Below are 25,801 nucleotides of genomic sequence, written 5' to 3' on the forward strand. Positions count from 1 at the left end.
ATTTTGATTAATAATATTGATAATATAACATAAATGTATATAAAATGCGATTAAACCAAATATTATGATATTTGTAAATCTAAACAACAATAAAATATTTAATCATTATATATATATATATATATATATCGAATATATATACAATATTTTGTATATAAATATGACACTTGATTTCTAATTTAAATATTTAATTAATTTTCTGGTTTTATTCTCACTTTAAATGAAAAAAATTACAAAAAATAACAAAAAGATAAAGTTTAAATTGATTTTTATTAAATTTTAATTGCTTTTTAACATTTTATGCTATAAGAAACCATTAGATTAAAAAACTAATTTTAAGTGAATTTACAATCAATTTGTTTTGTTAACTCAAAAAAAGTTCAGTTAAAAATCAATTTATATTTAAAAATAATACTGTAGTAAAAACTATATAATAGTAGAAAATAAATATAAATAGGTATAGATGTAAAATTCATGAGTTTATTCAATTATATTTACTATATTTATCTAAAACTTTCAATAAAACCATTAATAAAAATAGTTATTTCGCCGGATATAATGTATTAAATTGTATATAATATCAATAATAAATAGTTTATTTCTATTTAGAGTTCATATATAAATTAATTCAATAATTGTTAAAATTGTAGACTTAAGCGAAATTATTGGTCTTTTTGAAAAATAAAACAATTAGAGTAAAACAAAGTTTGTATATTTTGGTTGAAAAAAGTAATTAATTTTTGACAATATTATAGTTTACAAAACCAGTTGTGTTAATAGGTGTCTGTATTATCATAAATGGACATTCATTTCATTTACTATTTTTTAAATACAAATTCAATAGTTGTTTGTGCTATTCGTGAGAAGTCTAAAACTTATTTATTTTCATTATATTTGACTGTATTTTGCAAACAAGTGTTTTCATATTAAGTAAAATATGTTTTGATTAATGGACAGTGACCTGAATTAGTGAGGCATCACTACTATAGGCTATTACTATAGATATTACCGCCGATTCACGCTTTAGGCAATACAGTCAACACACTCACCAAAAACCATACAAATATATATTGAATTAATACAATGTTTTTTATTTTACACTCATTTCTCTATACAAACTAATATATCGTTTAACCGAAACTTATTTTTCGCTATCATTTCGTTGCCTTAATTTACCGTATGTTTGACTTAACATAAATCACGATTAAAAACAATAAATAAAACACTATTTATTTTATATAACCTTTGAATTTATATAAGTTTTCTGTGCTTTTAATGTTTTATGATTTAGTTATTCACTGTTTTCTTATTTGTTTCAAAGTATTTAAAGTTATGTTCATTTTTTTAATTACTTAATATTTGATTTAAGTATTACTTAAACAAGTAATAGATTAATCTCATTGTCAAACATTTTTTAATTGAGAAAATTTTTCAAAGTTTATAATCTTTTGTTTTTGTTAACGTTTAGCAAAAACTATATTATATGTATACTGTAATACTGTGTATATCATATACTTTATACTAGGGATCGCAATTATAAGAGACGCATTCATAACTACATTTTTAAATTAATTTTTTTAAAAAGTTATTGAAGTTTAATTAATTATTTATATGTCATTTGATTCTATAATATCTCTTCATTTGTTATGATAATTTTGAATATCTTAAGTAAACCACTTCTTATGATTTTAAATCGAAAACCCCTTCGATTACCATTTTGGACCCCTTCACAAATTTTGATTTTTTACACTCAAAGAAGTGTTAGATTAATCAAAGCAAATAGTAATTTGACAAAGCAATATATGTTGAATATAATGATATATAAAAGGTTTAATTTCATTTTATAAATCCGTTATTATTTGATATTAAAATAATAATTGCTATATTTTTGCATATGTAGCCCATAGATAAGAAGTAAAAGTAGATAGTACTTAGAGATATTATACATATCTTTCGAAAATTGTTGGCAAATGTTATTTAGTATTTAATAAATAATATAATATCTCTTTTATTTATTTTCAAGAAAACTTGTGAAATATTTTTATAAATTCATACAATTTTTCGATTTTAACTTTTGATATTTTTTATGAACTTTTTTTGTCTTCCACATCTACTCATTCATCTTTTTAGTTTTTTTATTATGTCTGACAAGACTTCACACATAAGGCTTTAGAATATATTCTATTAATATTTTTGTTAATTGTTTCTATAATTACAGGACAATATATGTTTTTTATGGCATAAACGTCATGTACTTTAACCCATGTAAAAGATTAATAAAAAGATTTATCAAAAATCTTGAATAAGACAATTATAGACTAATGATGATTGTACTTAATTGTAAAAAAATACAATTTGTAGATAACACATGGGTCACACAAAAACAAAGTTACTTTATTATATATAAAATGCGTCTCTTTCAATTGCGAGTACCAGTATATATGGTTCGGTAAAATTACCTCCCTCGTTTTATTTTCCTAAAGTTTCCTATTTTCCTTTTGCCACCTATTTTAATATAAACAACAAATGTTGTATTAAACTGTATTTTGAGTGCTATTGTTAATTAGTATCACTAAATTTATTGAATTCAAATTTATTTTTAAATATTTCAATGAAATTTTATGCAAAAAAATAAGCGTTGATATTATTTAGTGTAGAAATATAAAATATATTTTCATTTCTAACATCTAGGGAAAGAAAATAAATATTTTCCCTATTTTTCTGAAAAATTGGAGGGATTTCATTAGGGAACTTCCATCCCTTGTATTGATCGAACTCTAATCATATATATATATATATATATATATATATATATATATATTAGAGGGAGGAACCGAAACGGTTCGGTTTCATAAAACCGAATGAAACCGGAACCGAAACGGTTTTATCACGGTTTTGGTTTTTGTGTTTCGGTTCCGGTTCCTGTTTTCAGGTCCGGTTTGGTTGCGGTTCTTGTTTTTAGCTTTCGGTTTTAAAACGGTTTTAATTAAAAACCGATTTGAGTTTAAATTAATAGCACAAATAAAATTATCTTTAGAAATACTTTTGTTAATATACTTAAATATTTTTATTTAACTATTATTGCTTTATAATAATATAACATATAGCATTTAAAACTAATTATTTATAACTTTTAATTATTACTTTTAATTATTATTACTTTTAATTATTTATTAACTAAAATTTTTCTATTTTTAATCAATTATTAATCTATTAATAGTTATAAAATTATATTTATAAGCTTATATGTTATAGTAATTATAATAATTCTAACCGTATTTTATAACAATAAATAAAAATATGAAAATCTATTTTTTAAATTTTAAGCCCACTTTTTACCCCCTTAATATTATTAACGTAATTTATGTAAGATTACGGTTCGGTTCCGGTTTCATTCGGTTCCTAAGTTTTAGTTACGGTTCGGTTCCGGTTCCTAAAAATTCTTCGGTTCCCCCCCTCTAATATATATATTTATTTATTATACAATATTTAATGTATTATACAAAATAAAAATGTTTCGCTGAAAACAAATTAAAATAGTGCCTAAATATAATGATTTGAATCAATTATAAATTATAATACATAATATAATACACAATTATAATGTATAATAGGAACCCATCTAAGACTATAATCTCATAATCTAATAATGATTTTATAGTAATTTATAATTTTTGTAAAAAACTAAACAAAATAAAAGTATTGACTAATTTATTGTAAATTTAATATTAATTAAAAATTATGTGAATAATGTGATAATAATAATAATAAAGTATACTATATATGATAGACTATATAATAAYATAATAGTACAGTATATGTATATCATATAAATTTAAGTTGTATTAAAGTTTTGTAAATTAAATTAAACTTTTTGTTAAAATACTTACAAAATTGAAAACTTTTAATAAATATAAAACAATTAATATATTTATTTTGTCTGACATTTGGTCAGAAATGCATCTCAAGTGACATCTGTAGACATCTGTAGACATCGATTGCAATGTTAGTAATGTTTTGTCATTTGTTTATGTCTTAAATGTTTGACTTTTTTTGTTAACACTTGAAGTGAACTGAGTTTATAATAATGAATGGTATGAATGATAGTCATTGTGTCGATGATAACAAAACACCGAAAGTGGACACAGATATGGATGAAGACATAGAAGAACACACAAGTGAAGAATTGATGCAATTGAAAGTCAAAGCAATTGAACTGAAGAATGAGGGAAACGACAACTTTAAGAAAGAAATATTCGACAAAAGTATTGGTTTATATACCGAAGCCCTCGATATGTGTCCCCTCGTCTTTGTCACCGATCGGTCCGTTATGTATAGCAACCGATCGGCCGCTCTCTTACATTGCGACCGACGCCAGGAAGCACTCGATGACTGCACCGCTGCTATTGATTTGAACAACAATTACATCAAACCATTGTTAAGAAGAGCTCAGATATATAGACAAATGAGTGACAAATTGGATGATTCGCTGAAAGATTACCAAAGAGTATTTGAATTGAACCCAAAGTGTACCGAAGCAATGGTTGCCATCAATGAATTGCAGAAAGAAATCAATGAAAGAAATGAGAAATTGAAGACAGAAATGATGTCTAAATTGAAAGACTTGGGAAATCTGGTGCTTCGGCCCTTTGGTATGTCTACTGATAACTTCAAACTCACACAAAATGCTGAAACCGGCGGATATTCTGTTAATTTTCAAAATAATTGATTTAAAAGTAATTTTATTGTAAATATATCAATGATATAAAAGTTTTAATTATTGGTAAATATATAGATTTTAAATTAACAAATTATCTTATATTAAATTTATAATAATAATAATAATACAAATATATATATATAAACTTTTATAATAAAATTTAAAATAATTTATAGTATAGTTGTTTCAACGCATTTAATATAAAATCAAAGACCTCCGACACCATAAGCCATATCATAAACAACTTTTGCCACTTCTTTAGCCAAAGAATCGGTGTTGTCTTGAGTTGTCGATTCAGCATATATTCGGACGGCATCTTCAGTACCGGATGGTCTCACAAATGATCGCGAATTTGGACCATATTTAGCTACAATGGCATCGATTTTGTCTTGTAATCCAATTGGTGTCAACACTTTGCGTTCGGCATCACCAGTGGTGATGACATTTCTATCTTTGACAGTGACTTTAATATTACGATTCGGCAAATCAGTGTACAACATATCCCAATCTTGTATCGATTGTCCTTTACTTCGCAAAATGGATTCAATAACTAACATATCACTGATGGCATCGCCGACAGTCTTTGAAAATAAGACATTATTTTATTAATGATAAATAAAAATAATAATAACCTTAATATTCGGTATCTATAATACCTGATTAACTAAATCGATAAAATTTAAGAGTTTTAGAGATGTCTCGTGTGAACAAAGTTTGATGCGATTAACAGTTTTATTAGAGAAAGTGACAGTTCCGTGACCATTGGCCTCAAAGTATACACCAATATCTGCCTGTAATGCTCTGTGATGGAGATGTTTGACACCTGTTGGCACACAATGGACGGGTAACTTAAGTATGTTTTCAATATAATTAGTTGAACTTCCGTTGGCATAAGCCGTCTGAACGATGCATAAATCGATGTCTGATATTTGAACGGAAGATAATAAATCTTTTAGATAAGAAGCAATTAAAACTGCTATTTTGTCGCCGTCTAACATATGAAAGTAACCATCGATTTGATTCTTATAAAAATAGATGATTCTGTCGGCGTCGCCATCAAATGCTAAATACCTCTTTCCGACCTCAAGTTGCAAATCTTTTGGAGCTCTTTGTTGAACTTTGACAAAGTCTGCTCCACAGAAGGCGTTCAGTACACCATTTCCATCGTTAATAACTTCTATATTTAATGAATTGCCTAAAAATTGTTTCATTTGTTTTATTTTGATGGCACCGATACCATTGGCGCCGTCAATAACTACCGATGGAATGTAATTATTGGCCACAATTTGTGACCCATTTTCTCCGTTCAATTTAATGAAAGCGTTGGACAACTTTTTATAATATCCAACTTCTGTGGGTTCACCATATTCTTCATTAGTGTTAAAACACAACACCGCGTAATGGACTTGTGGTGTCGTAACCAAACCAAAATCATTGACTCTGCCATCACCTGCTTGTATGCCATCGATGACTGCTTTGTGTAACCTTTCACTACTAGAACGGGTATCTCTTCCGATCAAAACATGGGCCACTACTGACATATCTATACTTTTATCTTCAATTAACTTATTAATTGAATCCAATAATTCTTTGTCACTAAAATACAAACAAATATTTTTATTTGAAAATACATTTTAAATTGTATAAAATACTTGTTATATTAAAAATATCAAATAATAACTATTAAATATTATATGACTATAATTTTTCTATTACTTGATATTTATTACAATTTAATAATATAATAAAATACTTAATATTTGCCAAATAAGTGCAGATCGACTCCCAGGATGGGTCTAACATTTCCCCCTTTGGATCAATTAATTTCAAGCCATTGTCTTCTTCAGGATTATGCGATGCAGTTATCATAACACCAATTGTTGCTAAAAATTATAAAATTAATAAGTAATATATTTATATTAATAAGTATAGTGTGATTGTATATTAATTTAATGGTTAACAAATGGTCATACCTTTAACTACTCGTGCTCTAAGTGTAGCTAATATTCCCATTCGAAACATAATATGTTGTAATTCAATAGCTCTGTTAATAATAAATTATTTATATTAAATATTATAATTAAATATTAATTAATATCTATTGTATGGCATACTTATCACGAAAACCTGCCGTTCCGTAAGCAATGAATTTGTCAATATTTCTTGCATTTTTAGATAATAATTGATTAAAGTTCTCATTCATCTTTGATCGGATGTATTTAAATACGATATTTAGCTTTAAAATTCAATTTTAGTAAATTGTCAAACAAAAAGTCATAGAAAACTTATTCATATATAATATTTGCTAAAATTGTAATTAATAGAAAAATTAAAAGTAAATAACATAAAATATATTAATATGAATATATTGTATTAAATATGTTATTTATACTTTATATACATATACAGTAATACCAGCAGCAAATATTTATCAAAACTAAATTATCTAACCTTTAGTTAAATAACTTAAACATATCAATGTAGACAAGGAATTCATGTTTAGCAACATTTTTGTTTCAAATATTGAGGTTATTATTTGATTATTACTTAGAACTACAAAACTATTGTATTAACTAAAGGTATATTTAGATATGATTGACAAACTGGTAAAACATTTTTTATAACATTGTTGTCTAAACATACAGAAACTAAAATAGTGATAAACTCTAGAAATTAGCTAACAGTGTATTATTGTATTATATAAATAATACATATACTGTTAATATATATTATTATATTATATTGTAAATAAAACTCAATAATGACTAGTGTTGGCAAAAAAGAGAAATTTATAAAATAATAGAGAAATTTCTATTTATGGAATCCCCATGGTTAATTTTGTTTTCTCGATATTTGCTATCTTTAACATTGTTTTTATAAGTAATATTTAAATATTAGTATTAGTATTAGTATTTTAATTATTAATTAAAGTAAAAAAATAATTTATTTAATTATATTAAACTATGATACATAAAATAAAATTTTACAAAACTGATTATTATTGGATAATTATAATTATTTATATAGGTATCCCATTTGTACAATATTATGTCTCATTAATATATTTATAGTATTTCCAATAAATATAGATATGGGGATCCCATAGTATAACAATAAAGTTAAATTTCTATAGAAATTTATTCATGGGAAATTTTCTAGAAACTTTCTCACGGAAATTTATTAGAAACTTTCTATTAACCCATTTCTAATAATGACTAATGAAATGTATTGTTTTCAACTGAAAATTATAAAATAAATTTAATTTAAATAATGATACTAATAGCTGTGATTATTGTCACTAAATAATTATTGACTCATACTAATTAAATTAATTTTTTATTTTAGTGATTTAAAAAATGTATTTTTAGCAATTTTATAATAACTAGTGTCTTGATTTCCAACTAAAAAAATTATTTTGTCGGTTTAACGCTTATAACTGGGACTTAGTATGTCCACCTAACTTGACCAGTGGACGCTATTTCCGAAATTTTATTATAACTATAAATAACTATTTGTTAGGTTAGCAACTATAAAAACTTATAAATAACTATTTCACTTATTTTGAAAAATATAAGCATAAAATTGTAAAATATTGCACAAATATATGTAAAAACAAAAAGTAATAGTTATATAAATTATATAAAATGTGTAAACTGTTATCAACTCATATTACTTTTTTAACAATAAAAATAATTAGTTTATTTATATAAATCATTTTTGTAAATATGCTGAAAACAAGTGAATTATATATCAGTTGAAATATTTATAAGAAAATAAATAATTATTTCAATAATTATTTGGCTTTTTTGGCAACTATATACTACTATTTAATACAGTTTAAATAACTATTTTAACAACTATTTGACGTTTTTTAGCAACTATTATAACAACTATTTAATAGAGTATAAAAAATTATTAATCAATACACTAATAATAACTATTAATGAAATATTTTCAATCTATGATCTATTGTACAGTATATTTAATATAGAATAATATATATTATATTGTTTTTGTAATAGTAAATTAACTGGATAATTATTTTCTTAGTGAAACAATAGTTTATGTGATAATTATGTTAGTGTTTATAAAGAATTATATAATATTACTTTTTATAAATATATAATAAGATAACAAATTAATATCAATTTAAATAAAATTAATCCAATTGTTTATTATTTGTATCATTTGTTATCAATAACTCACGAACTTAGATGTATTACCTATAAAACCATTCATTCAAACTATTGGTTAATCTATTTACAAAATTCACAGAAATATAATTAAATAATCATATAATAAAAAAATTATTATTTTTTATTAATGTTCAATTGTTGTAAATTAATTATATAAAATACCAAATGACATATATAGTTTTATGAATACTTAAATTATAATACAGTATATTTATTAGAAAAATAATCTCATGAAAAAAATTGATTAAATATTAGAAAAAATAAATCAAAGTAAAAGTATGAATGACATAAATTTTTAATGAAAATCATTTTTGTTATACAAAGTACAATATTGATTGATAATATTCATTATAAAACATCCATTAGATGTTAAATTAGTGATTGCATTGAAGTCAAGTTAACAGATAATTTCAAGGTAAACAACAATTTGCTCGTAACTTACAATCAATTTTTAGCGTCAACTATAATAATCGTAATAAATTATTATTAATAATTACTGTATAATCACAGTATTATTATTTTTACTGTATATTGATCTCATTTTTTAAACTTCATTTCAAGATATCCTATATTTAAGTTAACAAAATTTAATTTTTTTATTCAGTTAAAAATGCACATTATATTAATATATTAATAATATTAACTTAAAAAATTAAGAGTGACTTGAAATATAATTATAATTAATTGTAAAAATTGTAACTTATATTTGATATTTAATGTACTGTTTAACTTTTAATATTATCTTTGATTTAACGTAAATATTGTATGAAATTTAAACAAATTATTTGTATTTCTAAATTACTGTTAAATATTTTTTATTTATTAATTTATATAATTGTATAAATAAATTCATAATATAGTTAAAACTAATATTTTGTATTTAATTGAGTTAAAGTAATACTCAATCATTATATAGGTATGGAATGGTAGGTATGGACTAATATTTTATGGTATAGTAGAGTATTGTATGGTATTATATGATAACTGTGCGCATGAGATGATGTGGTCATATGTGATGTTGAGTTGGCTCTTACTCTTGTGTCTCTTCTTCGCCGATCAATGTCTTTGACAGCAAATCCTTTAGAGTGAATGCGACCGCAGTTTTGCCTCAATTGTCACAAATCAGTGTATTTATTAGATTCAAACTAAACATTACATTCAAATACATTACAATGCTTTTCAAAGATTGTCAATCACTGACAAAAGACAATTAATAATAAATTACATTTTGACCATAAAATCAACTCCAAAATAACAATCAAATAATAATTATTATTTATTTATAATATTTCTATATAAATATTACATGTGATAATACTAATATATAATTGTAATAAACAGAAATAATATTAGTAATAATTAAATTTTAAATTTTGTGAACAAAATTATACATTAATTACTAAATTATATATATAATTTTGTCTTTAATATAACAGTAAATAAAAAAAAACTATTATTTTTATAGTTGTATAAAATATTATTATTATTATTATTATTATTATTAAGAATATTTATTGTTATTGCAAAGTAAAAACAATTTTGAAGCCATTGTACTTATAATATGATATATATTTCTATATGAATACTACTATTATTATTACAATAAGTGGATCATCTTAGAGGTGAGTCTTTCATCAATATATCATATATAGTATATATATATATAATTCTTATAATTATCATTTAATAAATATTATAGCATTAAATGTCAAACAATTTAATTGATTACTTATATAAAAGCAATATTATTTCTTATATTTATATTTTATAAATATTACGGTACACTAGTTTTATATTGTACTACAAAAAATCAATATTTTACTCACAATTTATAGCAATAATTTTATTAAATAATTATTTTTAATATTTATTTTAAAAATATTAAATAATAATAATAGATTTTAGCCATTAGATAGATATTTAGAAATATTTTTACACCTTTTTACACAACAATAACTTTTTAAACGATCTATAGTATTATATTATATTTATATTATAATATAATTAGGATTTTTATATTTTAAATAAATAATTTAATTGACTATTAAATTTTATATGATATACAATGTACAATAATAAGTTAATAATAACATATACACAATTTACATCTATATAAGATTCAATACTAAAATAATATAATTTAATGTACAAAATTTAATAAATTATTATCTATAACTTCAATTTTAAATCATTAATGTCTTGAATAATTATATTTTGATAAATTAAATAATATGTATTTTATACTAAAATTATATTTACATTACTTATAAAATATTGTTGTAAAATTCAAAAAATATACTTAAGCAATTCAAGTGTCACTGAAAATTAATATAAAATTGAATTTATTTTTATATAATAAATTATATGTAATAAACTATTCATTATAAGTTTTTAAATATTAAATATATGGAATATTCATCAAACTTTAATCTATATTTTTCAAAAGGTTATATCATTTGTTATAAATTAAATTATAAATTTTTAAAATAATACTTATAATTGATTATGTTGTCACCAAAAGCGGGCAAATATTTTCATAATCAATACAAGTGTCAGATTAGCAGATTAGAAAAAACTCAATTTTTTTATATTTGATATTTTTAGAGAAATTAAAATATTACGGGATATGCAATATTTTATATAAATAATATAATTCATTATAAAAAAATAATTTCCAATGATACACAGTACTTAGTACAGTATATTTAATAATTAATCAGTAAAATCATAAAATTAATTTACAATTATAATCACAATATTAGTGTTACTATAATAAGGAATATGTGTAACATTTGTAACGGTGTGTATATCTGTCGGCTTAAAAAGTTTTGGAGACAACTCATAGCAATTGTAAGAGTTATTAATGTCTTATGAATTGCTAAATAAATTATAAGTTTTTATCTAATATCAACATTGAATAAATTAAAAAATAATTTATTTTATATAATAGTGACCACAAATGGATTCAAAACCAACAGTGAGGTCGACCCGATCGGGAAGTGCTACACTGCTTCAGATACCATCAGAACGGTATGGTTCGGGAATCAATCGAAGAAGTTCTTCGGGAATCAAATTCAATGAGATTTTATTTGAAGAAGAGTCTGATGTCATCAAAAGTTGTTGTGAGATGTCGTCCGCTGTTTTAGGTTTAATGAAGAGTTTTTCGACGTCAGATATTTGTGGTCTGAACGAGACCTCGGGTGCAATGAGTGGAGCCATTCGCCAGAGTTCGTCGGAAGTGCTACTGTTTGGTGGTATAAGTCGTCTGGAACTACCAAACCTTCGAAGACTAGACTATACTTCCCGTTCGTGTTCAACGTGGGTTAATCTCGGAGATCCAGTTCTTTCCACATCACAACTACCCTCACCTCAGGCACAGTCAGCCAAACAATTAGAATCGCCAACCATTTCAAGCGTTGAATTCATCAAATCAGTCAATAAGAAAGTCAGACAAATGTATTTAAGACGAAGACTCAGAGCTATTGGTCGACTGTATAATAGTTGCCAAATCAATGTCAATGAGTGGTCATCGCAAGCAACTACTTGTGATGCCATTAATAATACCAAAGATATGGAATCAATAGAAAAAAACAAATTATCTCTCAATAAAACCAAAACACCAAACCTTCAATTATCAAGTGATAACTCTTCTCATAAAACTATTTACAAATCGTTTGATTTAATGAATCTATGCTTCCGATCACCTGATGGGTCCATCAGCTTAACCGTCAAAGACATTGAAAGACAAAAAGGAAAACCACTTTCAAAATATGATCGAAATATAATGATATTTAATTGGCTTCAGAGTGTCAATGAAGACATTATTGAACAACAAACTGATACTTAAATTATTGATACCTATCTAAACATTACTAACAATTATTGTGTTAATTATTATTAAAACATCAATTTTTATCTAATATTAATAATTATTATTGAAATCTTTGGAAAATACTCATTAAATATCATATAAAACGACACAATTAAATGCAATGCAATTCAATAATAATTATAAAATAAAATTATTAAAACGATATTAATAATCTATGTGTTAAATAATGTACAAATAAGTTTGTTTAATAATATTATATATAAATTAATATTTAATAGTTATTATATTCAATAAAATTTTAAATATCTATAAATACTGTTTAAATAATATATGTTATATTAATTGTGAAAATGATTAACATTATTATTATTAATAATTGGTGATAAACTAAATAACTTATAAATGTGTATTGTTAAATTTCATTTAATTAATTATCAAATATTTATCAATTTAATAATAAAATTTCACAATTTATAAAAATATTGTTATAAATTATATTTATTAATTTCATTATATATAATACTTGTAGATAGATATAGCCTATGAATATATATCTATATATATGATATAATCTATTTGAATAAATTACTAAATATTTTATGACTGAAATATTATGTTAAAAAATTTGTTGATTTAATAAAATATAAATCAACAAATTTAATCAATAAAGTTATTATATTTTTTAATTAAAGTGATATTATTATCATCTTTTTGGTAATATTATGTTAATTGATTGAGTTTGTAATATCATTAGCATTATAACAATGTATTACAAGATATGAAATAATTTAACGTAATTGTAATTTACAAGAGTTTACTATTTATTAGATGAAATCAATTGAAATCAATTTATATATTAAGAAATATATATAACTATTGACTTACTTTCAAACAATTGGTTTTACGATTAAATGGTTGAAGTGATTGAAGTGATTGAAGACTACATCACTTGATAAGCCTATGATATGATTGAATATATAGTCAATAATATAATCAAATGAATGCATACATCAGCTGACAGTAACTGACAGTCACTGACAGTGTATTCAATTCAATGACAACAAACATAATGTTGACAACAGAGACACCAAACGACTGTCCAATGAATGTATTAAATGGAGAGACAATCGACTCATTTGTTAATCCAATCATTTACTCGTTGTTTGCATTGTTTTAGCCATAGATTAGTCACTTAATTGATCACTGATTTCATTGGATGCAACTATGGCTCGAGTATCTCAAGAAGTGCTCACAAATACTATTAAAGGTTTGTTTTGTCACACATTTTCACTAAAAACTTGTTGATTATAATCAACTGATTAATTGATTTATCCACAGATATCTTAGAGTCAGCTGATCTTAATGTGATGACCAGCAAACTGGTGAGGAATGAGCTCAAGAATCGACTTAAAATAGATGACATCGACTCTTATAAGAAACAAATTAATGATATCATTAATGATGTTATTTATAATTTAAGTCAAAAAAATCACAAGAAAAGTAAAGACAAAATCAGTGATAATATTAATAATAGGAAATTGAAGGACAATGTAGTGGACACTAAAACTAATGAAAAGAGTGATAGTAGTAGTGATAGTGATATTGAAGACGATATCAATAAAAAAGACAAGAAGAACATAACAAAGAATGACGAAGAATTTGCACGAAAACTAAACGAAGAAGAAATGACTTCAACCCGAAGAGTCACCAGAAATAGTCTTAAACCACAGAAAAAGAGAAAGACAGTGAAGAAGAAAGAGAAGAAAGATAATTGTGATGAAGACAAGTCTGAGAAAAAACGAAATACAAATAAAGGTTACCTTAAGAAGTGTGTCTTATCTACTGAATTGGCGCACTTCTTAGGACAACAAGAGGTATTGACTCTTAATTTAATTTACGTGTAATTAAATGACTTACACTTTGTTTTAATTGAAAATTTTTAAACAATTGAATAAATTGGATGAACCATTAATGACATATTTAGATATACAATATGGTAGCTATTGATAATCACCTAATTATCACTAAAACATTTTAATAATAAATTTAAATAACATTTAAAATTGTTATCAATAATTGTATAGTTAATTAAATATCAATCACATCAATAATACATCAATAAGTCTCTGGTATATGAAAAATATAAATATAACGTATTTGTCATAATAAAAGTGCAAATTTTATGAAATAATTATCTTTTTATAAAACTATTGTATATTTTTATAATATAAATGAATATATTTATAAACATATGATATGCTGTGAATACTAACTTTCTAAATGTCTTTAATTTTATTAATTTCCTTAAGAGATATAATAAATCAAAGACATTGATATTTCATTTTTAACATTAAATTCCAATTCTAAGTCAAATTTGAATACATAATCAATTGAAATACAATATTCCTTTAAGTCGATAGATATTTGATTAATTAATAACTAATAAAAATTAAATAACTCTTTACTAACTACTTGTTCTGTACTGTATTATAGTGACTATGAAAGCAATTTTAAGGACTTATAGGTTCGGTATATAATATGTGACAAAACTTTTGCTCAAATCATTCAATCATTAGTGCGATTATCTAATTATTAGATTACTATGACTTATGGCTAAAAATAAGTTAAATGTTTAAATAAATGCTTCAATTGTTACAGATGTTCAATGTATTAAAACCTCTATATTATAATACAGTATATGTTGTCTTAGTAACTAAAATAATAATTTTATTGATCTAATACTTACCGTCAATTGCGGTCAAATCAATAGATATCTAACATTGAAATTAATTGAAATAATGCAATGAATTTTATATTTAAATTTTTATTTTTTTTTTACATTTTCAATAACACACATTAAATGTATGCATAAATTATTATTGAAACAATTTTTAGTTTATGAACATTATCTACAATAGTTTATTAATCAATCAATTACTAGTGTTATAATCAATTAATTAATAAGGATCGCAATTACTTAAATATATACAAACAATAATATATTAATTTAATAATATGAATGTATTTTGTGATTGTTGAGATGGCCCGATATGAAGTGGTCAAACGGATCTGGTCTTACGTTAAAGACAACAATCTTCAGGTTAGCTGACAATTGATTTCAATTAATTTGTTTGTTGTTTTGTGCGTCCATTGAAATTTGTGTTACTTAATCACAATAATATATAATAATAATGATATTAAATGTATGTATGTATGTATTGATCACTTTAGGACCCAAAGAACAAACAGTTTGCGATTCCCGACAATCAGTTGACACCAATTTTCGGTCTGTATTTTCATTATCATTATTATTACAAAATTGTTCACATATTTTGTTTAACTAACAATAATTGTCTGTCAGTTAGACTTGTTTTATATAAATAGTAAACTAGACTTTGATATACTGTTGTATTAAAACATTATTACAATTCAAATCAAATGTGATAAACATTTGTCTCAATTATAAAATATCTGAAAAGCACTCACTTTAATGCTTTCAATTAAAAATATTTTTGTGCGATTTATAATCAGTTACTCTGACTTTTCACTATTAATTACAAAATTTTGTCCATTTCTTGATTATTCTTATAGTATTTAATTTACAATCATTTCATTTATGACATTTTTTAAAAAACAATGATCTTATATTTTATAGAAATTGCAATTTCAATGTTTTTCAAACTAATCTATATATTACATTAATACAGCATTTTTTTTATTAAAATGCTGAATCAAAGTCTAGTTGAAATGAATTTAATTATTATGATATATGATATAATAAATTCATTTCAATTAAACTTTGATTTAGCATTTAGTATAATTTGTGTGTTAATAAAACAATTATATTATATATTAATAATTACAAAAATTAACAATTGTTTATTTGTATGATTAGGTTCAAAGAAGTTTCTATTGTTTGGAATGATGAAGCAGTTGACCAAACATATCAATTAGACATTTATACGATAATTCACCGATTATTTCAAACATCATATAACAAAAATTGTCGATTTAGTTGACAATAGGCCTAACATTTAATTTTATGGCTATAATTATTTTGTCAACAATAACATTGCACTAAAATTTACGATTGATATATTATCTTATTAGTGAATTATTTCAATCATATGTTAACATCAATTATTATTATATAAACAATCATTGTGTTGTAATCATTGTGCAAACAAATTAATTAGACAAAATTATTTATATATTAATATGTGACAAATTATTTTATAATGTTTGAACATTTGATAATTATATTATTTAACATTATTTTTTCATTAGAAGTAATGCATAAACATGATATACAATGATTTTAATGATTATTCCTAATTAACTTCTAATAAAACCTTTTAACTAATACCTCAATATGTATACATAAATTGTTACTTATTTTAATTAATAAAAAAGTAACATTTATTTTGCATTTATTACAATAATATCAATTTGACAAGTTATTTATATAATTTTGGTAAAAATTTTAGTCTAACATATATTATTGTTATTGATATTAATCTGAGTGGTTGTGACCATTGGCCATAAGTAGACTGATCCCATTATTTTGCATATAATATATTACAATCTATTCTTCAATTGTGGGTCAGTCTAATCACAAGTCGTGTATTTATTGATAGTAATACTACACTACTATATATTTTTATCAATAACCAAAACTCGTGATATGAAGCTCTTAATAACCAAAATATATAATTTAATAACTTGTCATTTGACAAACTCGTTGAATTGTATTAGCAATCGATGAAATCAATACAATTCATATATTTTTTTATAAATTATCACCTTGTTAAATAATATAAACATTAAAATTTTTTTGGACATGATTTGGATGATTGCATCCAAAAAAGCAATAAAATATTCAAATTAAATCTGATTATAAGATAACACCTTTAAATTTTAAATTAAAAACATTAAATTAATAATACAACAAATGAATTTATATTATCAATGGTTTGGTTTGTAGTTTTAAAATTATGTTTCATTTATATGAGAATAAGCTTTTATATATATATATAACTTAAAATTTTTATTCTTATTATTCAATCACTAAATCATTAAAACTTAATGATCAAAATGACCAGAATTTGTGAAAATGTGCTTAAAATATATTAATATAAATATTTAAAAATTATACAAAATGTGAAAAATTGATTTATTCGAGACTCGTTTCTGACGACTAACATTTCATTAATAATTAACTAATAAATATATAATGAAAATTATATCTAATTTGTTTAGATAAACGAGTCTATTTGTGTCCAGAATATAATATATATTGTCATTATTGAAATATATATATATATATATTTGCAGTTACGTTATGTAAATGATACATAATTTTAAAATTTTGCACAAAAATAAATATAAATATAATTAACTAAAAATAATGTGATATTCTATATAAGATTGCAAACAATTCTTATAAATCAGATTTAATTTGATATATAATTTACATTAAAAACAAAACTCATTTAAAAACGATAAAACAAATAATGAATCAAAAAATATTTTTCAGATAATTGTTTTGATGAATTGACACATAAGTGGACAGTTAGTCGATAAAATTATCACTAATTACTGGCAACTTATGTGCTTTTGTTAATTATATATTAATTATATTGAGTATATGTCTACAGATGCCATCAATTATTAATTACTTGTATTTTTATATAACAAATGTTATTGTTTTTAGTAACGTTGATGGTTTAGAGCACAGCCTAATAGTGGCAGTGCAGTCAAAACAAGCAATTGAGTGCCCAAACGAGCAAACAATACAGTATAAACTTTTTATATATATTATATATATGGCTTCTTTGTATATATATTTATATATTATATTTTAAGAGTAGTGACACTAAAAGCGCGGACGAAGTGCATGGGTCTGGAAGTGACGTTTAGTAATATATTTAACGATTAAGCGAAAAGTTCTTTGTTTGGCCCCTCTCTATAACCGGCCATCCCTTGTGCTCGTTGTGGTCGACCTTCACCTTAAAGAGTGCGAACGAATGCAACAGTCGAGCTAACAGTGCGATAGAGAAACAAAAACATGAGGTTGTGGTTAGTGATGAACCCGACATCACATCAATTACTACTACATCGCCCTCTCTTCCAAATCTCTTATGTGTTTACTATCTATGGTTTCAATTTATTGACAAATGCTATGCCGTTTGAGTTAAGCAACTAATTACTAAAATTTACTAAAAATAATAAAAGCTTAGTCTCATCACAATAACTCTATTATATACTTAATTATAGTCAATATGTAAATCTAAGTTATTATTTAGTAAACAATAAGTCATTGTTGTGTTTCCGATGGTCACAGTGTTGACGCTAAATGACCAGCAAATAAAAACAATGCCATTCATTGCCAACCAACGGATGTACATAACATTTATATATACAATCATTTATATTTAACAACTAACAACTTTATTAACCATTTTTAAATTAACGATAATAAAATAAATATTTAATAACTAATAATATTTAGTAAATAAAATAATGTTTGCAATCAGTAAGCAATGCGTCAAAATATTTAAAAATGAATCAATTGTGTAATAAATAAATATTTATCAATTAATAGTTATAATAAGTATTAATAACAATATCGATATATTAGCGCCGAATGTATGCGATAGTAATTGATTGACTATAGTTTGCATCAAATATCAGATAAGAGAAGCGGAGAAGATATTGATATCTCTCACATGTCGGGGACAGTGGCCGACAAAGAGATGGCATTGAAGACAAAGTGTTGCATTCTTACCACTTTCTGTAGTTTCGTATGAGTCGAGGGTTTCATTAGTTTCGGGCTCAGAGTTTGATGAAATGCTGGACATTCCAGAACTGCATTCACTAATACTTCTTCTTTTGTGAAGTGATTCTTTGAAATCCATTTCTTGTAACTGATCTAAACGTCTCCTTAGATACCTCTGCTCTCTCATCAGTTGCTCTTTAGTTGTTTGGTGTTTGCGATCCTTTTCCTCTAAATTCTGGCATTTCATATAAATAGCATTATTATTGTTGTTATAATGATTACCATAACTTTTAAATTCAATGAATTAAAAAAAACATTTCAATTGCAATATAATTGCTATGAAATGAATAGGATTTAAAGCATTATTCTCTTACTCTAATGAAAGACTTGGCTTTAGTAAGCAAACCAAGAGTTGTGTGGCGACTGGATTCTGGGCCCAGGGGTACCATTTCCTGTCATCATATCAAACATCAACAACATTACCATACATTCAACTATCAACTCATTTATCAAATACCTTCAACTTTTCCAAACAATTACGTAAATGTGCCCGTCTTTCATAACAAACAATACATACATTATTAGTCATCAAAATATATATAAATTCAAAATGAAACCAAACTCAAGCCATATATTCATTAAATATCAATTATGTTTTAAATAATCTTAGATATTAAGACAAAATAGTTATTAATAAGAGGGAATGAGATGATAGTGTTTTCTATCATATATAGAGGTTATGTGAATAAATTGTTCAAAACTAAGTTCATTGTAATGTTGGTGTTAATCATGTGAACAGTATTGAGGAAAGGGAGGTTAGAGTGGCATTGAAAGAGTGTAATGCATATAATATAGAATAATATCATTTTAAGATACTCTGCTCTGACAACTTTCAACTACTTAGTGGGGGTTTAGGTGGGGAACAGTGGGAGTTCAACATACCCGGCCTGTGAGTCACACCTACAGTACTAAAATGAGAATTATTTTCCCCTGAATATTGTTTACTACTTTTTGAGATCAAATTTATCACATGATAAACAGTTTTTTTAGTTTAAACTAATAACATAACTCTTTGAGTGTGCAATGCGTCGAAAATCTGGTATTAAATTGAATTTAGAGTTCAATCAAATGATTAAATAAATGGATAATTCAACCCTATTTACAATTCAAGTCAACACATCAATGTAATTGAAAACTATTTCACTATATATCCATATATTTTGTGTTTTATTTGTGTGATATAAAAATAATAAAACTAAACAATTGATATCTACTGTATGTGTCTTATGATATAAAATATCATTCATTTATTTGATGGCAAACATCATTGCAAATGAATACGTTTGTTGTTTCACTACTAAATGTTATCAAAAATGTTTGTGTGTCTAAATCATTGCATTTATTTTGTTAATATTACTGCTAATTTAGTTACGGAAACACCTCTCATACTTGAAACATATCAGTCAATTAATATACACTAATGTATAAACTAATGAGAATAATATTAAAAATTGAAATCAATTTATCCAATTAATAATATATTGTAATATACTGTACTGTAGGTGTGTATCACAGAGACATGCGTTTAGCTAACTCTTCCTTGTTTTGTCTTCAAGTCATACCATGCCTGCCATTGATAGCATGGATGGTATAAACGTTACGACTGACGTATACATTCAGTACCAGATCTCAATGTTCATCAATAATCATATTAAGCTATTGATCCAATTATTCAAACAATTTATTTATCATATTATAGATAATGACTAATACTTTTTTTTATTTATTTTAATATACAGTATTTTGATTGTTAAGAACAGCAATATTGTGAATATTATTAAAGACAAGAACTGAGGCTCACATACATGCTATACAAGTATTGAAATACTGGTTTAAAGCAATACAACATTTAAATAGTGAAAGTATATGTCTTGAACTAAACAAAGGAATATCAACTTTTTGGTGGCCATTGGCTTCATATGTTACCAACACATGCCATACCATTAGACTATATTAATATCATATATTTATTTCAATCATTTTAGTTAATGGTTCTACAATTGTCTCAGTGTCGACAATACAACAAAACATTAATACTATGATATGTAGATTCATATAACTAACTAACTTTGCTTCTACTGTACTAAAAATATATTTCAAAACAATCAATCAATTGGTATTTTCGTTTCTAAATGTATATCAATGTAATTTATCAAAAAGTTGTACAAATAAAGGTTAACCTTATACACAACAATTTAAAATATGTCACAATTTGCATAAGTATTGCATAACCATAACATTTAGAAAAATTTAAACCTATTAAAATTATTGTATTGTAAAAGTATTGTATATTTTCTAATAGTTGTATTATATATATTTACAAATATAGTTAATCTATTAATTACTTTTAATTACTATTATAATGACAAAATGCTGTTTTAGTTAATACATGTTAATTTTCATTCAATAAAATATTTACCGGTAAGGGGTGATTCACATATTACGTTCGCACTTGGGGAGGGGTCGGCCAAAGCAAACTTGCGAAAGAGGGGAGGGATGGAAGGGGTAGAGATCTTAGAACGTTCGCATTTAGATATTTTATTTTTTTAGTGATGGGGGGGGGGGTTAGCGGTTAGGTACATGTGAACGTAATTTTTAAAAATGACTACATGCGAACATAGGGGAGGTAGGGATCTACATTTTTTTAAAGTGCAAACGTAATATGTGAACAGCACCTAAGTTAATTAATAATAATTTTTCAAATAAAATAAATGATAATCGGTTTTAATAAGCTTAATCTGTCTTATATTTGTTTATATTTTAGATTAGCATTGACTTATATTTATCATTTATTTCCACTATACTACAAGTTTCAATAAGTTTATAGTAATATAATGCGTTGTATTGAACACATTAAAAACAAATTTAACGTTAAATACATTAAATGCTATAATCAAATATTAAGAGAGATTGAAATTAATATATTTGAATAATTTAGTAAATGTTATATTATATATATATACTGTATATATATATATATATATATATATAATTACCGTATATGCCATATAATTCATGTATATAATGGCCTTTAATAATTGCAAGGTGTGTAACTATTACCACAATCGACGTCTATAACACTAATATACTGTAATACTGTATGATATTGTTATTAATTATTTTTGTCAAATCAAGAAAGCGATGCAATACCTCTACAATCAATGCCATTAATAGTTAATGTATTTTTTGCAAAACTTAATTCAAACAGTGCTGATGTATACACGAGAAAATGTATTGAGAAAATAATTTCAATTAAGTAATCAATGAGATTGAGTGGAGAGTCAATTAGGTATATGTTTTATTATAAAAATATGTAGTGTTTACTATCAATGTGTGTTTGTATATACAGTATGTATGGCTTGAGTTACAGTCATATGGATTACATGATAACAATGTGAGACATGCAGACTATTTACAATATTATTTCTTATTATAATTACTATTAAATATTATATAAAATTAAATACAATAAACACTTACCTATTTTTTTCCAATTCATTGTGAGTTGTTCTGTAATCGTTAGAAAAATATTATTATTATGTCTATTACAGTCCTATCATATATATTGTACAATATTATTGTATATGAAAATGTGTTGACCCGGACTTAAGCAAAGTAAAGGGCATTGCATTCAGTGTATTAATGTGTGATTGTGTGTGAGATTCAGATTGTGATTAGTTATATAATATTTAGTTATAACAAAGTAGTGTTGCATGGATTGCATGGATAGCATGTGTGCAATAATGTGTATAGTTATGCATATTATATAGTAATGATAGCTATGACTTGTTTTGTGTTCAAATTTGAGATAAAAATTTTCATTTAAGTGTAAATGAAAATTATGAAAACAATTAGCAAAACAGGTGTTGACCAACAAAGCACTGGTGGTTAAGGTGTTTACAATTACCTGTTTCCCTGAGATTTCTTCGATTTAGTCCTACGACGAGTCAGACTGAGATCATGTGTAATGGGAAGAGTGGACGCATATCCGTGTTCTGCTTCTGTATCAAACAAACACATTATTAGATCTATTGTCTCATTTGTCCATAAATTGCTATCATATTGAGGCCATTTATATAAATAATATTGTATTTTTAGCCCTAATATATGCCTAACATAACATTCAATGTATTTGCGTAAAGAGTCAAACAAATTGAGGTTACAGTATATACCATATATTGTATGGCATTGTGTAGAGACTGGTATAGTATGGGTAAGGTATGAGTGTTTGGCTGTTTGTCTCATATAGTAATGGCTGAGCTGTGCGTCTCTAACGTCAAAATCAGCTGTCGTTGAGTTAACTCAACATTATTTGTATCATAGGTTTGACATTTGGCTAATGCTTTGCAAACACACCACTGCCTGAGCAGCCATTCAACGACTCGTTTGCCAACACTTGATATATATTTTTAATTTAACTTATATTTAGTTTAACAAACATATTATTTTGCTATCATTTGCACTAATCATAAACCACTACAACATAGTATTCAATTGATAAATCCTAACTCAATATTAACTAAACTATAACTCTAATAAATAAAACACAAATTGTGGTCAAACAAGACATAACTAAACTTAAGCTAAATATATGACAACATTTGTCATCATATGATATGTCGTACATATGTCTCACCTCTTTCTCGACGATCCAAATACTCTGCTGCCTATAAGTGATAGCAAACCAATTAATGGTGACATTCATGGACAGCCATCAGGTGTCACATACCTGAATCAGTGCTGCGATGGACATCATCTCAATGGCAGTCAGTTTTGTCAATCAATAGGATTTCAATTATATTAATGATATACACATATGATATATACAAATGAATGATACAATTGGATCATAAATGAGATGATGACTGTTATGTGCAGATTGTGTCCAATTGTCACTATAGTGTTGGTACCAATTGATGGCAACATTAATGTTCAAATCAATGGTTAAATCAATGGTTAAATCAACGGTAAATCAATGTTCAAATCAATGGTCAAAATGAGTCGTATCTCAAAACTATTAAGACTTGAGTTGATGTCAAACAGTGAGCAGTCATTCAATTGCTTTCAATTCAATACATCCATAGCTGACTCACAACTCAACACACATTCAATGCATTCAATACTTACAATACTTAGAGCACAACAACAGTCATGCGCTCATTGACTGCAACACAACAACACTGACACTCATTGGCCAATCAGTGCCCACTTTCTCCCCATTATTAGACAAACTGTTATTACGTCAACACAACAAACAACACAACACACCATATACTCCATGCCATTAGAGTCTACATCCATACGGGTTATGGTTCGGGCTTTGGTTCGGGTTATACAACAAACAATAACTACAGTATAATACAGTATAATATGTATTATAACAATAGGTAACTTTGTTACACTATTATCACAATAATGTTATTGAGTTAATTGAATTATAATTAAGACTTATTTGTATGAATAATTGATATATATGTTTGAAAAGTAAAATATAATAATTAATTAATTTCCTATTTTATCAGATCTACTGTATTGTTAAGCGTATAATTGATATAATAAATGAATGGTAACTGAGTGTCACATATCTATGGGTTGCATAACCAGTGATTGAGCCCTCATTTCCTCACAAATCGCATAACATTTTTATAATGAAAAGTAGACCTCATTTTAGGTTAAATCACTTTATTTATGTTAACCCTATACCAAAACCTGTACACAAATTATCAATTTTGTTAATCAAAACCTATTGAATAAACATTAAGTGATTTTTCAATTTATTATTATTTCAGTTGTATTAATACAGTACATGTGATTGTGTTGAATATATAGTCAATCATATGTTAGACTACACTACAGTATAATCAAAATAATATACATTACATGTATAGCATTGAACACCAAACATGTGCCTAATTATTATATAAATATCAAAACCATGCATATATGGTATACACTGTACATACAGTATTAAATATATATATATATATATAAGTTAAAAACAATTATAAATTTAAGTATATTAATAATATTACATTTTATAATTTAGTAACTTTTATATAATGTTAGAAACATAAATAAATTGCATTATGTCAATGATATATATTTCAAAACCAAAATGATTTAATTATTTATTTGACTTGTAATTGTAACTATAATATTACAATAATTTAACCTGTCATATAATTTATATATCATATATAATTTACTATTAAATT

At 24.7% G+C, this 25,801-nt stretch overlaps 5 protein-coding genes across 7 annotated transcripts; 3 read left to right on the forward strand and 2 right to left on the reverse strand.

Moving 5' to 3' along the window:
- The first annotated feature begins 3,983 nt into the window (after positions 1-3,983).
- Positions 3,984-4,729, forward strand: LOC128957893 (tetratricopeptide repeat protein 1-like). The gene has a single exon (XM_054303711.1). It carries the CDS (start codon positions 4,088-4,090, stop codon positions 4,727-4,729), a length of 642 nt encoding a protein of 213 aa, XP_054159686.1. The 5' UTR covers positions 3,984-4,087.
- Positions 4,730-4,899: 170 nt separating this feature from the next.
- LOC128957770 (phosphoacetylglucosamine mutase-like) lies at positions 4,900-13,740 on the reverse strand. 2 transcript variants are annotated; one of them, XM_054303586.1, is made up of 6 exons: positions 13,634-13,740; positions 6,835-6,956; positions 6,694-6,764; positions 6,474-6,603; positions 5,377-6,316; positions 4,900-5,301 (listed from the first exon to the last, which is right to left on the reverse strand). In XM_054303586.1, the coding sequence occupies exons 2-6, from the start codon at positions 6,921-6,923 to the stop codon at positions 4,927-4,929; spliced, it is 1,605 nt and encodes a 534-aa protein (XP_054159561.1). In that variant the 5' UTR covers positions 6,924-6,956; positions 13,634-13,740; the 3' UTR covers positions 4,900-4,926. The 2 variants fall into 2 exon arrangements, with proteins under 2 accessions (XP_054159561.1, XP_054159569.1); XM_054303594.1 differs by lacking the exon at positions 13,634-13,740 and having other exon boundaries at positions 6,835-7,005.
- Positions 11,713-12,763, forward strand: LOC128957656 (uncharacterized). The gene is made up of 2 exons (XM_054303464.1): positions 11,713-11,766; positions 11,867-12,763. Exon 2 carries the CDS (start codon positions 11,876-11,878, stop codon positions 12,761-12,763), a length of 888 nt encoding a protein of 295 aa, XP_054159439.1. The 5' UTR covers positions 11,713-11,766; positions 11,867-11,875.
- Positions 13,741-13,820: 80 nt separating the features above from the next.
- On the forward strand, positions 13,821-16,862 carry LOC128957843 (uncharacterized). Of its 2 annotated transcripts, XM_054303668.1 has the most exons (5): positions 13,821-14,015; positions 14,087-14,622; positions 15,789-15,848; positions 15,980-16,034; positions 16,644-16,862. In XM_054303668.1, the coding sequence occupies exons 1-5, from the start codon at positions 13,973-13,975 to the stop codon at positions 16,700-16,702; spliced, it is 753 nt and encodes a 250-aa protein (XP_054159643.1). In that variant the 5' UTR covers positions 13,821-13,972; the 3' UTR covers positions 16,703-16,862. The 2 variants fall into 2 exon arrangements, with proteins under 2 accessions (XP_054159643.1, XP_054159636.1); XM_054303661.1 differs by lacking the exon at positions 16,644-16,862 and having other exon boundaries at positions 15,980-16,390.
- Positions 16,863-18,555: 1,693 nt separating this feature from the next.
- LOC128957904 (max dimerization protein 1-like) lies at positions 18,556-24,723 on the reverse strand. The gene is made up of 8 exons (XM_054303722.1): positions 24,316-24,723; positions 24,223-24,253; positions 23,494-23,587; positions 23,067-23,096; positions 20,044-20,080; positions 19,901-19,978; positions 19,536-19,761; positions 18,556-18,788 (listed from the first exon to the last, which is right to left on the reverse strand). Exons 1-8 carry the CDS (start codon positions 24,340-24,342, stop codon positions 18,676-18,678), a joined length of 636 nt encoding a protein of 211 aa, XP_054159697.1. The 5' UTR covers positions 24,343-24,723; the 3' UTR covers positions 18,556-18,675.
- Positions 24,724-25,801: the final 1,078 nt, after the last annotated feature.

Source organism: Oppia nitens, unplaced genomic scaffold, assembly GCF_028296485.1.
Source record: "Oppia nitens isolate AA-2021 unplaced genomic scaffold, nextdenovo-longstitch-racon4-pilon3 scaffold13_pilon_pilon_pilon, whole genome shotgun sequence".
NCBI classification, from domain to species: domain Eukaryota; kingdom Metazoa; phylum Arthropoda; class Arachnida; order Sarcoptiformes; family Oppiidae; genus Oppia; species Oppia nitens.

What these genes read in the sequence shown, in the direction of transcription:
- LOC128957893 (XM_054303711.1), top strand. Translation starts at nt 4,088, where the DNA reads ATGAATGGTATGAATGATAGTCATTGTGTCGATGATAACAAAACACCG.
- LOC128957770 (XM_054303586.1), bottom strand. Translation starts at nt 6,923, where the DNA reads ATGAATGAGAACTTTAATCAATTATTATCTAAAAATGCAAGAAATATT. An exon ending in ACGGCAGGTTTTCGTGATAA is followed by an intron (nt 6,765 to 6,834) that starts GTATGCCATACA and finishes TATTATTAACAG; the next exon opens with AGCTATTGAATTACAACATA. An exon ending in TTATCGATTTAGTTAATCAG is followed by an intron (nt 5,302 to 5,376) that starts GTATTATAGATA and finishes TTATTTTCAAAG; the next exon opens with ACTGTCGGCGATGCCATCAG.
- LOC128957656 (XM_054303464.1), top strand. Translation starts at nt 11,876, where the DNA reads ATGGATTCAAAACCAACAGTGAGGTCGACCCGATCGGGAAGTGCTACA.
- LOC128957843 (XM_054303661.1), top strand. Translation starts at nt 13,973, where the DNA reads ATGGCTCGAGTATCTCAAGAAGTGCTCACAAATACTATTAAAG. An exon ending in GCTCACAAATACTATTAAAG is followed by an intron (nt 14,016 to 14,086) that starts GTTTGTTTTGTC and finishes ATTTATCCACAG; the next exon opens with ATATCTTAGAGTCAGCTGAT. An exon ending in TTAAAGACAACAATCTTCAG is followed by an intron (nt 15,849 to 15,979) that starts GTTAGCTGACAA and finishes TGATCACTTTAG; the next exon opens with GACCCAAAGAACAAACAGTT.
- LOC128957904 (XM_054303722.1), bottom strand. Translation starts at nt 24,342, where the DNA reads ATGATGTCCATCGCAGCACTGATTCAG. An exon ending in CCATCGCAGCACTGATTCAG is followed by an intron (nt 24,254 to 24,315) that starts GTATGTGACACC and finishes TATCACTTATAG; the next exon opens with GCAGCAGAGTATTTGGATCG. An exon ending in AATGAATTGGAAAAAAATAG is followed by an intron (nt 20,081 to 23,066) that starts GTAAGTGTTTAT and finishes TTGTTATGAAAG; the next exon opens with ACGGGCACATTTACGTAATT.